General features: G+C 35.2%; 1 protein-coding gene across 1 annotated transcript in view; it reads right to left on the bottom strand.

Moving 5' to 3' along the window:
• The window catches only part of LOC140147499 (cGMP-specific 3',5'-cyclic phosphodiesterase-like), a 37,199-nt gene that overhangs the window by 10,434 nt on the left and 2,630 nt on the right, over nt 1–24,135 (bottom strand). Inside the window, exon 3 of the mRNA XM_072169279.1 lies at nt 12,729–12,836. Coding sequence (XP_072025380.1) covers nt 12,729–12,836 — 108 coding nt within the window. The remainder of the gene's footprint in view (nt 1–12,728; nt 12,837–24,135) is intronic.

The following is a 24,135-nucleotide window of genomic DNA, read 5'->3' as shown; positions in this document are numbered from 1 at the left end:
AATAGAGATGCTATCTACAGTAGATAGCACAATGAAGTGAATAGAGATGCTATCTACAGTAGATAGCACGATGTAGAATAGAGCTACTATGTAGTGAATAGATATGCTATCTACAGTAGATAGCACAATGTAGTGAATAGAGATGCTATCTACAGTAGATAGCATAATGTAGTGAATAGAGAGGCTATCTACAGACAGTAGATAGCAAAATGTAGTGAATAGAGATGCTATCTACAGTAGATAGCACAATGAAGTGAATAGAGATGCTATCTACAGTAGATAGCACAATGTAGTGAATAGAGATGCTATCTACAGACAGTAGATAGCAAAATGTAGTGAATAGAGATGCTATCTACAGTAGATAGCACAATGAAGTGAATAGAGATGCTATCTACAGACAGTAGATAGCAAAATGTAGTGAATAGAGATGCTATCTACAGTAGATAGCACAATGAAGTGAATAGAGATGATATCTACAGTAGATAGCACAATGTAGTGAATAGAGATGTTATCTACAGTAGATAGCACAATGTAGTGAATAGAGATGCTATCTACAGTAGATAGCAAAATGTAGTGAATAGAGATGTTATCTACAGTAGATAGCACGATGTAGTGAATAGAGAGATGCTATCTACAGTAGATAGCACAATGAAGTGAATAGAGATGCTATCTACAGTAGATAGCATAATGTAGTGAATAGAGATGCTATCTACAGTAGATAGCACAATGAAGTGAATAGAGATGCTATCTACAGTAGATAGCACAATGAAGTGAATAGAGATGCTATCTACAGTAGATAGCATGATGTAGTGAATAGATATGTTATCTCCAGTAGATAGCACAATGAAGTGAATAGAGATGCTATCTCCAGTAGATAGCACAATGTAGTGAATAGAGATGCTATCTCCAGTAGATAGCACAGTGAAGTGAATAGAGAGATGCTATCTACAGTAGATAGCACAATGTAGTGAATAGAGATGCTATCTACAGTAGATAGCATGATGTAGTGAATAGAGATGCTATCTACAGTAGATAGCATGATGTAGTGAATAGAGATGCTATCTACAGTAGATAGCATGATGTAGTGAATAGAGATGCTATCTACAGTAGATAGCATGATGTAGTGAATAGAGATGCTATCTACAGTAGATAGCATGATGTAGTGAATAGAGATGCTATCTACAGTAGATAGCATGATGTAGTGAATAGAGATGCTATCTACAGTAGATAGCATGATGTAGTGAATAGAGATGCTATCTACAGTAGATAGCACAATGTAGTGAATAGAGATGCTATCTACAGTAGATAGCACAGTGAAGTGAATAGGGATACAGTCTACAGTAGATAGCAAAATGTAGTGAATAGAGATGCTATCTACAGTAGATAGCACAATGAAGTGAATAGAGATGCTATCTACAGTAGATAGCAAAATGTAGTGAATAGAGATGCTATCTACAGTAGATAGCATGATGTAGTGAATAGATATGTTATCTCCAGTAGATAGCACAATGAAGTGAATAGAGATGCTATCTCCAGTAGATAGCACAATGTAGTGAATAGAGATGCTATCTACAGTAGATAGCACAGTGAAGTGAATAGGGATACAGTCTACAGTAGATAGCAAAATGTAGTGAATAGAGATGCTATCTACAGTAGATAGCACAATGAAGTGAAGAGATGCTATCTACAGTAGATAGCAAAATGTAGTGAATAGAGATGCTATCTACAGTAGATAGCATGATGTAGTGAATAGATATGTTATCTCCAGTAGATAGCACAATGAAGTGAATAGATATGTTATCTCCAGTAGATAGCACAATGAAGTGAATAGAGATGCTATCTCCAGTAGATAGCACAATGTAGTGAATAGAGATGCTATCTACAGTAGATAGCACAGTGAAGTGAATAGGGATACAGTCTACAGTAGATAGCAAAATGTAGTGAATAGAGATGCTATCTACAGTAGATAGCACAATGAAGTGAATACAGATGCTATCTACAGTAGATAGCACAATGAAGTGAATAGAGATGCTATCTACAGTAGATAGCAAAATGTAGTGAATAGAGATGCTATCTACAGTAGATAGCATGATGTAGTGAATAGATATGTTATCTCCAGTAGATAGCACAATGAAGTGAATAGAGAGATGATATCTATAGTAGATAGCACAATGAAGTGAATAGAGATGCTATCTCCAGTAGATAGCACAATGTAGTGAATAGAGATGCTATCTACAGTAGATAGCACAGTGAAGTGAATAGGGATACAGTCTACAGTAGATAGCAAAATGTAGTGAATAGAGATGCTATCTACAGTAGATAGCACAATGTAGTGAATAGAGATGCTATCTCCAGTAGATAGCACAATGTAGTGAATAGAGATGCTATCTACAGTAGATAGCAAAATGTAGTGAATAGAGATGCTATCTACAGTAGATAGCACAATGTAGTGAATAGAGATGCTATCTACAGTAGATAGCACAATGAAGTGAATAGAGATGCTATCTCCAGTATATAGCAAAATGTAGTGAATAGAGATGCTATCTCCAGTAGATAGCACAATGTAGTGAATAGAGATGCTATCTACAGTAGATAGCACAATGAAGTGAATAGAGATGCTATCTACAGTAGATAGCAAAATGTAGTGAATAGAGATGCTATCTACAGTAGATAGCACGATGTAGTGAATAGAGATGCTATCTACAGTAGATAGCATGATGTAGTGAATAGAGATGCTATCTACAGTAGATAGCACGATGTAGTGAATAGAGATGCTATCTACAGTAGATAGCATGATGTAGTGAATAGAGATGCTATCTACAGTAGATAGCATGATGTAGTGAATAGAGATGCTATCTACAGTAGATAGCATGATGTAGTGAATAGAGATGCTATCTACAGTAGATAGCACAATGTAGTGAATAGAGATGCTATCTACAGTAGATGGCATGATGTAGTGAATAGAGATGCTATCTACAGTAGATAGCATGATGTAGTGAATAGAGATGCTATCTACAGTAGATAGCACGATGTAGTGAATAGAGATGCTATCTACAGTAGATAGCACAATGAAGTGAATAGAGATGCTATCTACAGTAGATAGCAAAATGTAGTGAATAGAGATGCTATCTACAGTAGATAGCATGATGTAGTGAATAGAGATGCTATCTACAGTAGATAGCACGATGTAGTGAATAGAGATGCTATCTACAGTAGAAAGCATGATGTAGTGAATAGAGATGATATCTACAGTAGATAGCACGATGTAGTGAATAGAGATGCTATCTACAGTAGATAGCACAATGAAGTGAATAGAGATGCTATCTACAGTAGATAGCAAAATGTAGTGAATAGAGATGCTATCTACAGTAGATAGCACAATGTAGTGAATAGAGATGCTATCTACAGTAGATAGCATGATGTAGTGAATAGAGATGCTATCTACAGTAGATAGCAAAATGTAGTGAATAGAGATGCTATCTACAGTAGATAGCACAATGAAGTGAATAGAGATGCTATCTACAGTAGATAGCAAAATGTAGTGAATAGAGATGCTATCTACAGTAGATAGCATGATGTAGTGAATAGATATGTTATCTCCAGTAGATAGCACAATGAAGTGAATAGAGATGCTATCTACAGTAGATAGCACAATGTAGTGAATAGAGATGCTATCTACAGTAGATAGCACAATGAAGTGAATAGAGATGCTATCTACAGTAGATAGCAAAATGTAGTGAATAGAGATGCTATCTACAGTAGATAGCATGATGTAGTGAATAGATATGTTATCTCCAGTAGATAGCACAATGAAGTGAATAGAGATGCTATCTACAGTAGATAGCAAAATGTAGTGAATAGAGATGCTATCTACAGTAGATAGCATGATGTAGTGAATAGAGATGCTATCTACAGTAGATAGCACAGTGAAGTGAATAGAGATGCTATCTACAGTAGATAGCACAATGTAGTGAATAGAGATGCTATCTACAGTAGATAGCAGTGAAGTGAATAGGGATACAGTCTACAGTAGATAGCACAATGTAGTGAATAGAGATGCTATCTACAGTAGATAGCACAATGTAGTGAATAGAGATGCTATCTACAGTAGATAGCACAATGAAGTGAATAGAGATGCTATCTACAGTAGATAGCACAATGTAGTGAATAGAGATGCTATCTACAGTAGATAGCACAGTGAAGTGAATAGGGATACAGTCTACAGTAGATAGCAAAATGTAGTGAATAGAGATGCTATCTACAGTAGATAGCACAATGCAGTGAATAGATGTTATTTCTAGTAGATAGCATAATGTTCTAGCTATTTACAGTATATATTACAATGTAGTGAATATAGATGCTATCTACAGTAGCTATATAGCACAATGTAGTATTTGAATGGAGATCATCTACAGCAGATATCACAATTTGGTGTCTAAATATAGAGGTTATCCACAGTAGATAGCACAATATAGTGTTTGAATATAGAGGTTATCTACTGTACAGTAGATAGCACTTTGATAGTTTCTGAATAGGTTATCTACAGTAGATATCATGCTGTTTCCAATATGAGAAGAAAGCTATCTTCAACAATGTAAGGAAAGTCATGTTATCTGCAAAAGACAACAAAATGTGTTTCAAACTGAACGCGATGCTCTTAGACAGAACAATATATCTTGAGGATGAGATCAAAAGTAATTCTATCTGCTGCATTAGATAGCACCTTTTTCTTTTCACAATACAGTGATGCTATCTTCAGTAGACCGTAAATGCCCTCTCCAGATTATTATTAATTCAATGCTTAAACATACTCAATAGTTCTGACAGGGCTGATAATAGCCTCTCTTCAATGAATGTGATTTTGATGTGGAGTGGGATCGCTGCTAGCAGTTGCAGTGCCTATGTATCAAATCTGTAATATAATAACTCTTGTAGTTCTAGTCATAACAATGCCACTCCCATCCTCCTTGCAGATAGAGTTAGAATTCCACTTTGTTATGTAACTAAACTTATTATAGTTTGCAGCAAGGTAGTTTTCTACAACCCACACTAAGTAAAGGAAACATTCTTATTGAATTTGCAACCATAAAATATTACTGACATTGCTTATCAATGTTTAGAGGAAACCCACATAATAATACATTATGTTGTTTTGCAATAAGTGGTGGAGGATTTTTCTTTCCAAGAGTATATCACTGCTCATCCTTGTACAATTACCTTTTAGCTAAAGTCAAACCATAATATTCATCTCAAGATGGTCTGCATTTGAGTGTTTACATTCAAGCATCAGCCTACCCTTGACCTATTCCAGGTCATTCAATACCTAAGTCAAGGAGTATAGTTCCTCTTACACAAGTTCCGCCCAATTGCTTGGGGATTTTATTTGACGAGTGTCTCCCATAATGTAAGTCAATACACATAAACGCTTGCAAAGTCAGGTACGCCCGTAATTTGTTGTAATCGATATAGCTCACTTTACGTTCCACTTGTTATGCTATGTAATCCCTTGTAGGCCGCTTGAGAGGTTGTTCAACATCTATTCAGATTTATCATCTCAGCATTTTGGATGGTTTTTCTAATTTGAGCATGATTGTCAAACATCCTCAAAATCCCACACATTTTAACTTTGGCTTGGCTTGGTAAAGTTTATGGGAAAACATTACAATCTGACGAGAGACTATCAAAAAAATGATGTGATTAGCGCTGCCTCTTTGCAACAAATTCTCTGTTGAATTTATGTACTATGGACTTTCAACTATTTTCAGCTCAAATTCCTTTGCAAAATGGTCTAAGTAAAAAGCACAATGTTAGTTCAGAAAGTGTACTCTTGGGACAGGCAGGCCCATGTTTGCAGAAATAAATAGTGCATCTATTTCTATTGAGTTTAAGAGGAAATCATGTTTGGAGGTAGGGAGATGACACCAGCTGGCAAACATAGGATGTCTTCCTTCTTCCAATCCCACTCCATCAACTCTTGTGTCTGCAGGGGCTTTCTTAACTGGCACATCACTCATGTCTACATAATGTCACATGCTATTGATATAAGCAAATGTCAACCAAACCTATTACGTTGCATTACAACCAAATTGACTTTTTTTTCGTCTAGATTAAACCAACCATAGCAAGTCTGTTTCATTTCTGGTGAATTTTTTATTCCATGTGGTATAATTTTGGAAATAGTTTGTGAAAGATATGACAAGGGAAATCATGTGATAAATTTTGCTAAAGGAATCTTTATTGATTAAACAGTCACAATGTTGTTATGAAAATAAAAAGTCAAATACTTCTTATGGCCTCTGGGTAGAAAACATTTACAGTGAAAAGTATAGACAAGGGAAAAAAAGAGTGATTTATAGAGAAAGAGAGTAGAAGGTAGGGGTTAAAGAGAGAGAGAGAGAGAGAGAGAGAGGAAATACTGGAAGACTGAACAAGACTTAATATGCTATCAGATTTTGTACTACATGTAGCATGTCATAGTACCAACAAGCCCAGCAATGTAACTCAAGTGAAGTTAGTCAAGTAAAATGTGATGCAATCAAGCCAAGTTCTTTGTCATGCAGAAGCAAGATTCAGTTTCAGATTCATCAAATGTGTCATTTTCAGAGCTTTATTTTGCTGAAAACTCCATCACAATTTGACTTACAATTCCAGACCATTTTAGTGTTGCTCAGAACAATAAAATACAAAGAATGTTGAATAATATTAATGATTGTATTTCCAAAATCAATATTGGCGACAAACGATTCATTTAGCTTGATCACATCATAAATATTTTGAACAAGTTCTTATCAAAATAAAATGTCAAGTGCTTCACAATCTGCATAAGAAAATGAAGTCTCTCTAGTAGGCCTAGTAGTAGCAATAATTAGATGCCCTAAATAGTATAGAATATTCAGTTTCGTACCCAATCAATGCTTTCTCTTAATCAATTTCTAAAGTGATGATGAATGCAGCGTGCACCAGTTCTACATCCCTAGCGATCTACTGACATACTTTGTCTACTGACATACAAATTCTGCATGTGTAAAATAGAATCATTAGTATCCAATTGTTATCATGGTTCCTGAGCTACCCCTTCAGGCAGCACTGAGCTACCCCTTTAGGCAGCAAGGGTTTCCCTTCCAGCAGATCATGTGCATCCAATATCACCAATACTGTGATAAAAACTATGATAGCTAGAGGTAGGTCTCAGCTAGCTAAAAATTGTGACAAATGACAACACTGAATGGATGATTAGAAGAATGGAAGACATTTCAGGAGATTTTACCAATTAGCAAATAATCAAACTAAGGATGAAGTATCACACTCTAAGGAAAGCAAATAAACTAAGGCAAAGATATCCTCAAGCAAACATATAAAACTGTATGGAAAGTATCAAAATTGATTACAAGAAATAAGGATACACTAATCAGACATAGCCTTTATGTAACCCGCCATTTAAACCTTTTCTGTAAAATGTTGTGTGTTTGCTGGGTATCTATAGTTTGCATACTCACACTAAGAAAATGAAACATTCTTAATAAATTTGCAACCATAACATATTACTGACATTGCTCATCAACGTTTAGAGGAAACCAAGAAAGACCCACATGTACTAAATGTCTGTTTGTTTTGCAATAAGTGGTGGAGGGTTTTTCTTTCCAAGAGTATATCAGTGCTCATCCTTGTACAATTACCTTTTAGCTAAAGTCAAGCCATAATATTCATCTCAAGATGGTCTGCATATGAGTGTTTATATTCAAGATCCAACCTACCCTTGACCTATTCCAGGTCATTCAATACCTAAGTCAAGGAGTATAGTTCCTCTTACACAAGTTCCGCCCAATTGCTTGGGGATTTTATTTGACGAGTGTCTCCCATAATGTAAGTCAATACACATAAACGCTTACAAAGTCAGGTACGCCTGTAATTTGTTGTAATCGATATAGCTCACTTTTCCCTCCCACATGTTCTGTTATGTAATCCCTTGTAGGCTGCTTGAGAGGTTCAAGATCTATTCAGATTTATCATCTCAGCATTTTGGATGGCTTTTCTAATTTGAGCATGATTGTCAAACATCCTCAAAATCCCACACATTTTAACTTTGGCTTGGCTTGGTCAAATTTATGGCAAAACATTATAATGAGATGAGAGAATATTAAAAAAAATAGGGATGGCAGTCTCAGATAGGTTGTCCGAAGATATGAGACAATTATTTTCATTTTCAACCTATTTTACAAGTTGACTGCGAGTATCTCATTTAGGATATCAAAAACAGCAAAAATGGGGGAAAAGGGCACCTTAATTGCACAGATATTACTCAGAAAGGGTAGCCGAACTCAGCACCAAAATGCTGACAAAAATCAGTTATCAAAATTATTAAAATGAATGAAAATTCTGGATGAAATTGTATTCAACAGTTCCTCTAAACATAATACCCACACAAGCACACATGCACACAACTTGTGATGCCCTTCAGACAACCCAACAATGATGTGATTAGTGCTGCCTCTTTGCAACAAATTTGTCTGAATATGTTATACACTATGGACTTGAACAAGAGTTATTTTCAGCTCAAATTCCTTTGCAAAATGGTCTAAACCAGTAAAAAGCACAATGTTAGTTCAGTAAAGTGTACTCTTGTAGCAGGCAGGCTCATGTTTGCAGAAATAAATAGTGCATCTATTTCTATTGAGTTTAGGAGAAAATCATGTTTGGAGGTAGGGAGATGACACCAGCTGGCAAACATAGGATGTCTTCCTTCTTCCAAACCCACTCCGTCAACTCTTGTGTCTGCAGGGGCTTTCTTAACTGGCACATCACTCATGTCTACATAATGTCACATGCTATTGATATAAGCAAATGTCAACCTAACTCATTACCTTGCATTATGACTTCTAGAGTCTAACCAACCATAGCACAACTATACAAAATCAACTGTTTCATTTCTGCTTCATTTTTTGCTCCATTTAATATGATTTTTGGAAATAGTTTGTGGAAGAAATGACAGGGGAAATCATGTGATAAATTTTGCTAGAGGAATATTATTGATTAAACAGTCACAGCATTGTTATGAAAATAGAATTTCAAATACTTTTAAAGGCCTTTGGGCAGAAAACATTGCATTCACAGTGAAAAGTGCAGAAAAAGAGGAGAAACAGCAAGACCTATAGAAAAAGAGCATGATACGGTAGAGTTAAGAGAGGAGAGATAGAATACGGGCAGATTGAATTCACACTATCAGATTTGATACAAGTAAGTATCAACTTAACTTTAAAAAAACTGCAAAGTAACTCAAGTAAAGTTAATCATGTAAAATATTTTGAACAAGTTCTTATCAAAATAAATGTCAAGTGCCTAACGATCCAGCAATATAAGAAAATGAAGTCTCTCTGGTGGCAATAATTAGATGCCCTAAATAGCAGAGAAAATTCAAGTCTCGTACCCAATCAATGCTGCCTCTTAATCAATATCTAAAGTGATGATGATTGACACAAAATTGCAGAGTGCATCAAGTTCTACATCCCTAGTGATCCACTGACACACTTTACATTACAACCCAATTCTTCATGTGTAGTATAAAATAGAATCATTAGTATCCAATTGTTATTAGGTTCCTGAGCTACCCCTTTAGGCAGCAAGGGTTTCCCTTCCAGCAGCTCAGGTGCATCCAATATCACCAATACTGTGATAAAAACTATGATAGCTAGAGGTAGGTCTCAGCTAGCTAAAAATTGTGACAATGCCAACACTGAATGGATGATTAGAAGAAAGCAAGACATTTCAGGAGATTTTACCATATATATTACAATCCTGCTGAGAATTAAGTCTATTGCTTACTCTAAGGGAATCAAGAAAACTAAGGCAAAGGTTCCTCAAGTAAACATACAAAACTGTAACGAGAGTATTGATTACAAGAAATAAGGGCTAAACTTGCCAGACATTTGAAACTCTAGACAAAATACCAGGCAATACAATAATGTATTCTTTGACTTGCCACATGCAAGAATTAAAGTGAATTGTAATTATTTAAAGGATGGTTGAATATAGGAAATAACTTTTTTCCAAACTAAGGAACCATTCAGGTAGAAGCAAATTACCTGTATGATAGACAAAACTGTGGCATAAGTCATTTCCAGACACTATAAAACTGATCAGATTAAGTACATGAATGGCAAGGATGGGGATATTGAATAACAAAAAAGAAGTTTTATAAATTACCAAAATAATCAACAGAAAGAAAGTAGCTTACCGGAATCAAATAACAGGAAATAATAATATTTTCAACAAACTTGATTTCCCTAGACTAAAAATGTCACAATTCTTGCCATTCTATTGCAGACCATATTTTATTGTTGGCAGACAATGCTGTCATGTAAAATGATACCCCACAGGAAGCTTGCTAGCTTATTGCATGTCTCGTCATGATTCATGTATGGCCTATTAGAGGAGACACTTTTAACACCAATTGTCACTCAAATCTAAGGGTTGCATAGGGCATCTGCAGTGCAAGTTATACTAATATGGATCTCTTTCCCATGATATCAATCAATGCAATGTGATATGTGCTGCTTCTATCAATACAATTCACCATTTATTATTATACTAATTCAACTTTTGATGGATCCAATGCATTGTGGAATATATTACTTCTTCCTCTGGCCAAAATCCAATATCACCTGTAGGCTGTAGCTATTGATATTATGGAGAAAGGGATCCACATCAGCATAGCATGCAGTGTAAAGGGGGCAAAGTAAGTCTTAAAAAGAGCAATGTTTCATTAAAACCCTTATTTTTGTCTCTTGGTCACAAAATGTAATATATAATACTACATAGAAACCTGAGTGTACAACAATTAATGTCATATAATCCAAATGACAAATTATTATTAAGAACCCAGGAAGAAACTGAAATGCATTTCCAATCATTTTGATGACAAGCAATAATGTAAGCAGTTCATACACACTTCTTTACATTACTTCTTTTCACCGTGGTTCAAGACAACTTCTTCAAACAAATTTCTCACATGATATTAAAACAGTAAAAAAAATTGGCCACCATCCCTATATGAAACTGCAGCCTTAACATTTGTTTTTCTACAAATAGAGTCAGCTATGACAGAGAATATGGCAATATGGTCAAGTCACTGAGATTATACCTTTTCATCTCCAAGAATGAAGTTTGATTAGGAAATCACTTCCAAATTACTGCAAGTTGTAGAGAGTAAGAGTTTGAACAACTATTGCATACTAATATAGTACACAAAATGATATACAGAACTAGCATGAATGAAGACGGCAACGGCACAACATTGAAATTTAAAAGCGGTACTTCAGCCATGCAATCTGCAATACAATTACCAAGCTTGTCAGCATATTTGTAGGTATTATCATGAGACTGATTGGTCAAATTTGTCAACCCATCTATTCTTTAATGCCTTTATACTGTACTATAAAGGTATTGCAAGCATGATGTTACTACATTGCCGAGAAGACAGGAATTCAGCAAATTCCAAGGTCACATGATCCTATTACAGTCCTCCTTCACAGCCATGTACATTGTCGTTTAACTAGTTATTTGAGAAAGATGAGTGAAATTCTAAAGGGATTTGGTAGCTGATTTGAATGGCATGTAAATATGCTCAACTAATTCACCTGCTCATATAATTTTGCTTGTTTTTTAATTTATTGAAACAGAATAGACACAAACTGACAGACGTCAGTCACTTGTCGTCCATGATACATGCAATAAATACTCATAAATCAACAAGTACAGAATATTACAACCTGCTAGCAGCTTCATCTACAAAATGATCACACCTACACAAATTTCTACTATACCAGAATACATGGAGGTTTAACAGGAATCAAAAGCTACTACAAAGACATTGAGTTTATTAAGTTAACAGATGAAATTCTCCTGAAGAAATATACCCAATTAAGTTGAACCAGCACTGCTGATTAAAGATTCCCAAATTAAATTGAACCAGCATAGTTTCAAACTTTCAACAATGTTTTTTTTTCCTCTTACTCCTGCTAGTACCTAACAAGTCGCTAAAGCACTTGAGATCAATTTGTGTATCCTGGCTTTCTATCAGTGCTTTTTTAAACATGAGTTAATAAAACTAAGTGATTGACATTTGATAAAAGACATTTGAGAGCTCCGAATTCAGTGCAAATGGCTTTATAGTTTCAGTTAACATATAACACACAACACCAAAAGAATGGTTAGTGTTATAAAGTATAGTGTGGGCGGTGGCAAGCCCTCGTGTTCTATAGAGTATTACCCTAACACTAACTGTCAGGCTCTGTTGCTGGTAGCATGTGATCCAGGCATGAATACACTATCAGAAAAGAGATAACCAGAGCTTACTACAGCTCTTTCTAGCTGCACTGCACACTAGTCTTGTTAGTATAGGAAGACCACCGACTGCTTCTCAGTTTAACCTTAACATGTCCTTTTTAACAACATGTCGCTCTCTCATTATAAACAGGGGGGCTGTTTGTAAATATTTACAATGTAATTGCTACCAGCTTTAGGGCTTGCAATGTATATAGTAATTGTGGATTACGCAAAAGGAAAATGATTTCTGTTGTTCAGAAAAGCTTATTAAATTTTTGCATATCCTGCATACATACACCTATCTATTGAGCCTGGAATCCACCTGTCTGGGTAATTTCAAATCAATAAGCTCAATTTTACTGGATGCAACTTGTTACTGGATATACATACACCTTTCACTCACTCACCTTGAACATAGCAAACATGGTTTGTGCCACATTGAATGCATGTCTCCAATTATGATAGATGACCGGTCTGTAATTCTTGCGAACACTCAGCAACCACCTGCATAACACCTGCAATGGGATTTAACAAATACAAAAAATGACAACAATAAATGTTATTAACGATAGCAGGAAAATATCAGGGCTCTACCGGATACCAATAGGTCACACAGTGTATTGATGTTAAATGAATGAACACTTTATAGGCAACCTTGCTGCTGAAAGGTAGCTGCTGCTAGCTTAACTAACTGTTACAGGTATATTAAAAGTGCAGCAAGCAGTACTTGCTAAACAATGACCCCATCATATTGTATTCTAAGAAGAAGTAGGTTAACGTTTAAAGTACATCTCAGTAAAAATGAAACAGCTCAATTGACTACAGTTTTTCCCTTCGTTTTTTTACAACAAGATAAAAAAAAGTAGGTTAACATATCTTGGTAAAAATGAAACAGATTGAGTGGCTATTGTCCAACTTTTTTCACAGTATGATAAAAGTTAAATATTAGAATATGAATATATCAAAATACATAGGTAAGGTCACCTGTGACTACCAACTCCATCCTCACATATTTATATTTGTAGTGCCAAGACTATACATACATACATAATCATTTTATTTCATTCAAATCAACATACAAAATATATATAAAAGACACAAACAGTTGAATGAGGAGATGCTCAAAAGGCCCAAAGGCCTGAAGCGAGCACCCCCTTAAACTATATGAAGCCTATGTATACATATGCAGTATCCATCATTTGCTTTTTTTCAATTAAAGCTATAAAAGGTCCAAATCTAATCAAAATAGCATATTGGATTGTACTAGGAATTCAATACAGGCAATTACCACCTCCATTCATTTCCGCTACATATTTTTTCTGAGACAAATTGCTCGTCATAAATTGATATGACTTGAGACACGGAAATGAGGCAGATGTTAGGAAGTGTTTTTCTGATTTATTGCAAAATGATGTATGCTATTCCTACTAGATTCTGACATATACTTTATATCCCTAGTAAGAACTTGACAATAATAAATTCTATAAATATAAATGTGGCATTGCAGCTAATGTGATTTCATCATACAACCCAATCAGCCCACATACTTGTTAATGACTTATAAATATCAGTTCCCCCCAATAGAACACTTCCCATTACCTATATACTGTATTGGTTTAATAAGGTAGAAGAGCAAATTACCAGTATATAAATATTTCAAACTTGCAAATTGACCAATTAAAGATATCAGCCATTGCTTCTGATTTCCAAATAGGAAAATAAAATGGCTAATTACGCTCAGTTTTGATGCACCGTGGAAGCTGCAAAATGGCTCACTAGGCATATGATTACCAATCTCTGAGCTGACAAAATATATTCCAATACTGGCTTGATCAGACAGTTTGACCATTATAATTTTGCAATTTAGTACCTAATTGAGCCAATTAAGCTACACAGATTATATGTCTCACCAAATTGTTGTATCTATAACCCAATCCAAGATAAAGGTTCAAATTCAAATTAATGTCACAATATATTAAACCCTATAGCTCTGAAAATGTTTGCTATTTTCACCATACTGCAAACCAACCATCCAGGGAAGATAGTACTAAGACCACTCCAGGTTAGTGGGTGTCATAAATCCGTCTCTAAGCCTTACCCACTGCTAACCTGCAATCCTGGATACAGTAAATCTCTACTCATATACTCTAACAGCAGTCAAAACAGTAATTAGGAGGCAACTAAATCCATGCAGGTAGATTTGAAAGAAATCTCTGCAATTGCGTGCCCTACTTGAGGGATAATTAACTATCTTGTTTGAGGTACTCTGCCGGCGACACTTTGCTTAGGGATACTACTAAATCTAACGATAAATCAAAACAACATGTATGATGGAATAAAATAAACAGGATTTCAACTCAACTCAAGATGAGATGTTATTAGAACCTAGATATAACACTAGTATATGATCCATATAAAACCCTAGAAACTTTGTATCAAATAACAACCACACCTCAAATCTAAACAAGTTTTATAGGTTGAGTATTGATATGCATAAATCAGAGGAGGAATACCTATGAGCTTTCCAGATATGGATGCAAGATTTACACTACATCTTTGTACTAATAGACTGTCAGTTCACTTATATTTGGCATTTTGAATTTCTTGAAAATTAGAAATATCCTCCAGTAAACTCAATCCTGGCATTTATTTTCATTTTGTATAGTCAAGTAATGCATACAAAAATACAAACACATATTAGCAAGAGGTTCAGCCTTTAAGGATATGTTTTTCGACATAAAATACCTATATTTCTTTTTTCTAATTTTCTTTCTAGGAAATTTAAACCCCAAAAGCATTATTCTGCAAACAAGAAAAGAGAACATGTAAATAGATGGTGGTCTAATTTCAACTCATCCTCTGTAACCGTGTCTGATGAGAGTTGCTAACCGGAGGAGAAAGAAAACAGTGTTGAGATGATTTATGTATCATTGATAAGTTTGATTTGTAACCTAATATGGAGTGTTTTAGAGAAACAAATGGATGCTTGAAGATGAAGTGGAACATCTTCATCTCATGTTGAAATTTACATGTCTCAAGTATGCATTCCAATACAAAATGCTGCAGTATCAACCATACAAAATACCAAATTGACATGACACTGCATGTGTCTGGGCAAAAATCTAATGTACAGCATGAATTATTGAATAACTTTGTCTGAGTTTCACATCAGAAAAATCATAAAAAATGCAGATATACAAGAGAAAGAGTTTAGCTGGTCATACCACAAACATAATATATGAGGGTCATTCATAAAGTTCTGCCTCACTCCTCATATTTCAGCTTTTGCATATAGTAAATATAGTAATCCATATAATATTTTCCATGGTTATACCCTTATCTAGTTTGTGAGAAAATGTTGATGTAATATCTTTTGCATTCGTTGAAGGTGAAGTAAAAAAACAAAATCACGATTCAGTGTATCAGAACCTGAGAAAAAAGGTTTAAGAAGACCAAACTGAAGTGACCAAGGCTTAAATTGAAGCAGACACAAAGAACAACAATATGACCAGTGCTTTCTAGCAAAGAAAAGATAAGAGCAGATAAGACTATAATCAAACTTAATGTTCTTCTTAAAAATTCCCAAAAGACATTTTTGCAGAAATTGTCTGAATTGGAAGAAAGGGCCAAGTGGAAGCATTCTAATTAAGCCATCTAATTGAAATATCACTTGATATTTGAATACCACTGAAACTAATTTGAACATAGCAAGTGAAAAAAGTAGCTGGGTTGGTGTCTTCTTCACAGCCAGATTCTGTCATTCCTGACACTTGTTGTTCCACAAGTGTTCCTAACAATCTATCATCCCTAACACTCACTGTTACTAACAAACCATCTGCAATAGAGCAGAAACAACACTCCTCTGATTGGCTACAGATTTCCATCAAATATCAAGAAATTATTAGTCCATCCAGATAAAGGACCCATGAGTGTGTTAGTCATACAATTCATGGTCAGGTGGATTGCTGTGTTATCATGTGGGTCCTTTCTAAATGGACTACATTTTATCTATATGTTATTGCAGATGTGGTGACACAGTCAGGCAGCCCAGAATAGGCACACTTCTGATCACAGCGCATTCGTACACAATGTTATTGACTGATCACCTGGTCACCACACTCGATGTTATTGACCAATGTTAACAGATCAACTGGTCTCAAAACTATACTTCTATTTTTTAAATCAAGGCTGAAGAAGCTACCATTAATTATTCATAACCTCATTAATAAACGCGATGCGTGCGATCCAATCATATTTTATTATTTGCGAAAACGCGAACGCAAATCGAGGTCATTAATATCTCACAATTGACCGCAAAATGCGTAATTGTTCCAATGTCGCACACAATTGACTTCTGCGTGCGCGGTATTGTGCGTCCAACAAACTGGCTTGTGGCGCTGGCTGCAGTATTTGGATTGCGCGCTACCATATTTGCACAGATTGTGATACGCACTTTTGTTATTGGTCATTCTGTTTTAGCCTGATCGATTTTTGGCAAGGGAAGATGTAAAAATCATCTATTTTTATAAACTTTTGAGCAAAATTTTGTGTTATTTTGTAAGGTGAAGAGATTAAAGTGACGGTTATGAATGAGGTTAATAACTTTGCATCGGTAATATGTCGGGCATTGTGAAAAATCTAAACATTTTGCTTTGGACCTCGGAATATCCCTCGGGGCGTATCGGGATATTCCTCGGTTCCAAAGGCAAAATGTTTAGATTTTTCACAATGCCCTCCAAATAACCGATGCGCAGTTATTAACCTCTAAACAGAACAAACGTTATAAGAGCTGGTAGTAGTAGAACTTTTTGAAAAACCCTTGTTTATGAAAATGTTGAAGTTACACATAATAACTTGACAACAACAACTCTTACCCAGCTTGTAAATCTATGGCAATGCAGTCACAAGGGCAAGACAAGAGATTTATGAAAAATAAAAAGTGCAATCTACTGCTGTCATCCATATAAATGAATTTAGCATCAATGTACCAATATATTCCTACAGCTGATAATGAAACCATGAATCAGGGAAATTTAAAAGCCTATTTCTTCCCACCGTATTTGTTATATGACAACATCAGTTATAATAGCGATCAATATTTTGCTAATCTGGCTGTTGATGCGATATTTTATCACTCATTATTTGGCGTAAGTTAAGCACCACTGTGCATGCTTAGCGATGGCACTGTGTCAAGGTAATGGCAATGAGGGGGCGTTACAGTTGCAAAGGAAAACACTTCAATACTACACCGGCTTAATTAAACACCATATTGATTTCAGTATTAACCTAAACAGGTTAAAATATCTTGCATCAATTCAAAGATGCCATTTTTTACCATAGCTGTGCCAAAAGCCAAGGAATTATGTATTCTTGCCACTACTCATGTGGTTTTTATTGACACACAGCCTAGTGCTCTTCACTTCAAAATTTACGTGACATAGCTGGATAATGCTGGGGATTTTCCCTACCTGATTTGACTACGTACAAATTTGTCACACACTCGGCATATTCGCAACCACATCACATGCACCTCGATCAAATTGAATAATTATGAGCAACACTTTGGATTCTATATAGGAACAGAATTCATTGGTAGAATTAATAAATGTGTCAAAATTGGGTTGCGCCATTATTTGTACAAGCGACCAGTTTATTATTCTGCTGTTTCTTTTGCATAATTATCTGCTAGAGAAAGACAGACATGCAGGACACCTAATATTGACAGGTTTATTAGCTGTACGTCACAAATAACTCAAAGCTACAAAGTCAAAATAACCAATAGAGATGTACATCAAAGTGTAATATGAGCCAACAAAATCAAGGGTAAATTGGGGTAACTGGTCAAAAAAATAATACAGGGGAAAACTGCCTGAACATTGAACTTTGGTTTCCATCACATAAACAGATTTATATAATGCAATTACATAAGAACATTGTGCTTTATAGGAAGTTGGTAGCGACTTTGGCCCAAGACGACGCACCTTATAAACCATGCAGCCTAAAAAGACTCAGGGATGCAGTATAAAACAGGCATGAATTCTAATTAGCCTATGTATATAATAACCATCAAAGCCAAGATTCACTCAGTATTTTCATATGGGCAGACCGGAAAGATTAGCGGTAAGTTCCTTTTCTAGAGGAAATTCAAGCTAGCTACATTTATTCCACAAGAACAGAATACATTAAATACATACTTGTATGACATCATAGGTTATGTTACCATGTAATAAAGTAATAATTCAACTCTACATCATTCTGTGAGTTCACCCTTTCATCAATCCAAAAACAAAAACTGGTAACATATTCAGACGACACCTGTCAACTGGGAATTCTACATCAATTTAACCCCTTTCATTTGATACAATATGATTAATTAGTTAGTATTTATTGCAATTTATTAATAAAATGAATATCAAATATCATCAGTTATGGATAGCATTCGTGACTATAGGTAGGGGCAATTACCTCCTTAACCTCAGATGAAACAAGGGGCAACTGGGACTATCTCTGTCAAATCATTGCAAATATCTGATTACATTGTCCTATCATGAGCAGTTTCCAGCAAACAGTTTGAGTTACACAGTTCATACCAGGTATTGTAGCACAGTGATTGCGATACTCAACAATGGTACATGAGCTAGGTCTGAGTTTAATAACTGGAGGGGCCCAGTTCTTCATGTCAAGGCTAACCTAGGTAGTAGGCTTGTTCAGACGATTGCTTGTAAAGTCACTTGTAAGTACTTTCTAATGTAAACTTGCAAGTAGTGCCCATCTAAACGCACTATATGCAAGTTACTTTTGACGATTTTACATGTAAGATGTCTTACATGTAGCGAGCTACATCCGAATGTAAGGCCAGTGTGAACAAGACTTACGTGTATTAAACTCGCATGTAAGCATGATCTTGATGATCCAATCTATTGTGATTGTGTATATGGCATAATTTACCAGTGAAGGTCACACTTACTTGTGAGTTGACTTACAAGTAAGTCCTGTGTGGACACATACTCGCTTGTAGCGTAATTTAATTGCTGGCTTCCTTGTAATTTACATTCGAAAGTAGGCTACCATCTAAACACTCCTAGTAACTGAGAAAGTAACATGAGATATCTATTTAGGTAACAACACTTAGGGGTTGGTGCCCAGAGAGCAAGTGACTTCCTGAAGCACTGAGTTTCCTCCTTAGAATTAACTACATGTGGTTGTAAATCATTTTATATATACATATATACATGCAGAGTATGGGAGGAATGATCTTCTGTCACAGACCACACTGGATCTATCCTTTGTGGTGTTTTCTGGCAAGGTTGCATGACCTGATAGAACGCTTGTGGCTGGGGTTGCTGGAATATGGATTATGAGATAACAGGGAAACTTGAATTTAATTAGTAGCATATATCTATAGATTATAAATTCAGATTTCAAACTTTCTCATGGATAGTACGCAAAGAATTTTGTAATTGAATCACAAGAATGTTGAGGTGTCAGTCCCATGTACAGAACACATAACTACCATCTGCCCTGATACTGGAATATTGACAAACTAAATACATAGTAATGCATGAAATCAGGCTGCAGTTGTAGAGGACATTAGCCAAATTTGCTATCCATAATCACAGATTATATAATCTGTGTCATAATAAACAGCAGTACCATGTATTCATGGTAAAATGTCACTAAATAGAAAGATATAGATCAGTTTTAGCACAATAAAACACCATGTTATAGAGCTGTGAGATGATTTGATACATGTGATTTAGTACAACAAGCAGGTCATTTGATCACACAATGCTGGCCAGCTGCTCCCTGGATGGCTGGACATCAGGCGGATGCAAGGCTGGATGGCTATCTCGGTAATGTCATCTGTTATTAATAATATGACATGCTCCAGCTAAAAGAGTATGTCATATGTTGTACTATTTCGTATTTAATATTCTTGCTCAATTACTAGAAGTCCATCAAAATTAGACTGACAGTTCCTGACTATTTAAGGAAACTTTTGTAAAATCTTTATATGATTACTTGAAATATTCTATTACTTGGGTATATCCTATGATGTCTGTCAATCTTGCTAGTTCTTCATATTACAGTGCACTGTAGAATACCTGCCTCAGTATTTAAAACCCTACTACAAAAATTATTGTTCTCAATAATTATCTTAGTATTTTAATAAGTGATAAAATAAACATTATTTTCAATAGTTTTGTTTAATATAAAGTACATTCCTTTCAAACAGCAATTAGCAGTTTGTTTCTTCCAATGACTTGCCATCTCCCTTAAATAAAGTAATAAATATGCAGGAACAAAGTAACTTAATCAGTGTCAAGTGCTGTACTTCAATCACACTTTACATCACAATTTAATAAACTAGTGCAGCGTTTAATTAAGTCAACATCACTGTGGACTACGTGACCAATAAATCGCAAGCACATTGATCTAACAATGGCCAGTTCTTTAATTAAAACTAAATATAAACAACAAAATTCTCTCAAAATTATTTTGCAAAAATAACTTTTTTGAATCACATTTTCCATAGTTTTGTTAAAAATAAAATGCATTCCTTTCAAACAGCAATTAGCAGTTTGTTTCTTCATATGACTTGCAATTTCCCTTAAATAAAGTAAAAAATATGCAGGAACAAAGTAACTTAATCAGCGTCAAGTGCTGTACTTCAATCACACTTTACATCACAATTTAATAAACTAGTACGCGTTTAATTAAGTCAACATCACTGTGGACTACGTGACCAATAAATCGCAAGCACATTGATCTAACAATGGCCAGTTCTTTAATTAAAACTAAATATAAACAACAAAATTCTCTCAAAATTATTTTGCAAAAATAACTTTTTTGAATCACATTTTCCATAGTTTTGTTAAAAATAAAATGCATTCCTTTCAAACAGCAATTAGCAGTTTGTTTCTTCATATGACTTGCAATTTCCTTAAATAAAGTAAAAAATATGCAGGAACAAAGTAACTTAATCAGCGTCAAGTGCTGTACTTCAATCACACTTTACATCACAAGCAAGTATGTGTTTAATTAAGTCAACGAGTAGTGTACTTCATAGCCCCTTTTGGAAATTCATATAAACTCATCTTACAATGATTGCAAGTTCAGAATGAAAACTGATCTCATCCGTAAACCACTATGCTCAAGAAAAAAGGTTTTTCTCTGGGCAGAGCAGGCAGTCACTGGGGATGTGTTGTTTTATTATGGCATAGCGGATGTGAATTGTTTATCAAAAAGGGAATGCAAGCAATCTAGTCTGCTCTACAAGATGTATTTTCAAGCATTTGTCAAGTAATAAGATGTTTTATGAAAATAAATGCATCATTTTAGTCATCCCTTGCTTCATATAATGTCACCTTTTGGTCCAAAGCAAGCTAACAAACAAATCAACATAATCCTGCCTCTGTATCCTTCCTAAAGGATCCTGTTTTTATATCATTCCCAGGGCTACAATATTTTGTTACATGAGGAACCTATTGCAGAATATTAACACTAAAATGAGCTACTACACTTGCCATCTTATATCTACAATTTATTTGAATTATTTCACTACGTACTTATCAGGTGAGCAAATTTCCACTACTTTAAGATAACTTTCATTATCAACATCAATTTTTTTGTTTAAATTCCATTCTCAAAAATTTGTACATCAAACAAATTCCATTCTCACTTCTCTAAGAAGAGAAATCACTAGCCACTGTATGCATAATCTCATTTAGTATTACCTTGCAATAACTTTGCTCTAGAATATTGTGACTATCTGTGTCAATGCTATTAAATATACAGGGATGGTTGGGTTCCTCAAACGATCATACATATTGACTTTGGGCCAGCGGCCAGCTACCTATGTAGAAAGCACTCATGTAAACTATACTATATCTGCAAACCATTGTACAAGATGTTGATTAAATAATGAAATTATCTCCTCAAATCTAAATTCTCCGGTGACCATTACATTCAAACAATCCACAATGAAGCAATTACCATTGAAAGCCTTTTCAAATCTTCTCCAACTTAATTTTTAGCCATCATTTAAAATTGGAGAAATCCGTAAATCCATGCAGGAAGCAATAAAATGTGATGAAATACTTTCCAATAACATCTATAGGGTGATTCGGATAAGAATGGACCACCTATATCATAAAGTATGTTTAAATGAATAAAACACAATGTATTTACATGAATTATGGTAAAACTGTACTTTTATATGAAGTTTATGAACTGAAGAACTGAATGTTTACAAACTTTCTCCTCCATGATTCTCTATCACTTTGCGGCAGCGATTCTTCCACCCGTGATCTCCTTCGAGAAGATTTTGCAGAATCGTATGACCTCCCAATTTCACATAATCCCATGCATCCTTGAATTTTGTTACCAGCATGTTCTTGTTTGTGGCTAGTGGGGGACAGTAGACTTTCCTCTTCCATTATAGACCACACATTTTCAACTGGATTGATGTCAGGGCTGTTTCTTGGCCAAAAATCTTGTCCCAGTATGAGGGAAATATATGACTATTTTCCCTTTAAATCAAAGATGCAACCGGAAGTTATTTGTTCACACTACATAAAATGGTCTGAAAATGAAAAAAGTTTGCACCAATTTCATGGAGAAAGTTTCTAAATGGAGGCTGATATGTTGTCTTGAAAATTCATTGACACCCAGATGTTTAGTGCTAATGATAACTACCTGAGGGCAGCATAACTGATCATCTGCCTAGTCCATACTTCACCCTATATGAGCAAGGCCTCCTTCATTTCCTAGTAGTTTTACCAGTTTGATTAGTAATCACACAGCAGTGTACATCATCACTGTCATTTATTACAGGACACAGTGATAGATGATATGACAAAATAGTACAGAGGCCATCAGTACAAATGAAAAGGCCAAGGTCAAGCTGCGTCTAAATGACCAACTGAGACTAGAATCCATTACCGTTATTCTTGCAATGCCATATGTGTTTTAAATAAAAGTCGGAAAACTGTTTATAAAAGTAATTCTGCAGCACAAACTTACTTGACACTTCCATCATATAATTATTATGTATCTCAGTGTTAATTATTACACAGGTTGATAAAAAATAACACACCAGCTAAGAGAGTGAAATCTTATGAAAATCTAACTTGTCATTAATTGAAGACAATTATTAAGCAAGTAGGATACAAATGACGTCAATGTGATGAGACAGCTACTTTTCGTACATGCATCTATGCATGCAGCCTCTTTAAGTGTGTGCCTATGTACGCCAGTGCTTTTAGTGAATGCTCATAATTTGAAGCTATGCCCAATGGTATGCACACCAACGTCACTGCCTGGCCAAGGTGAAAAATAGTATAGAAAAACTTAAAGCTCTGGTTATTATACACATGCAGGTGCCACTTAGTACCACTCAAAAAGCCTTAAACTTGTCTTTATTGGCAACTTAAACAGTCTATAATATCGAATTGATTAATTCGAATTAAACAATTCATCGAGTGGCCATGGGCAGCGCCATTAGACATGTTACAAGACTACCAAGTGACAGGTGATGGACCGTACCCACACAATTGAATAGGCACTTTTTTGATAATTTTCATCAAGGTTACTCAAAACTTACCTAGCTAATTTATTATACATCAGGGGTCTCTGCCTTTTTAATATGTTATGAAAAACTTAATTTTAAAAATATCTACCGACGGAAATAAAAATCCATCGACGGATAGTCTTGTTATGCTCTCACAAACTTAGAAAAAAATCTGAAAAATTTTATGCCCAAGGTTACTGCTGGCCCATTCAAAAGTACAGGAAGACCACCTACAGCGTTGA

The sequence above is a fragment of the Amphiura filiformis genome, chromosome 3, assembly GCF_039555335.1.
Source record: "Amphiura filiformis chromosome 3, Afil_fr2py, whole genome shotgun sequence".
Lineage (NCBI taxonomy): Eukaryota > Metazoa > Echinodermata > Ophiuroidea > Amphilepidida > Amphiuridae > Amphiura > Amphiura filiformis.
Note: the sequence above shows the minus strand (reverse complement) of the source record. Positions and strands in the feature narration are given on the sequence as shown.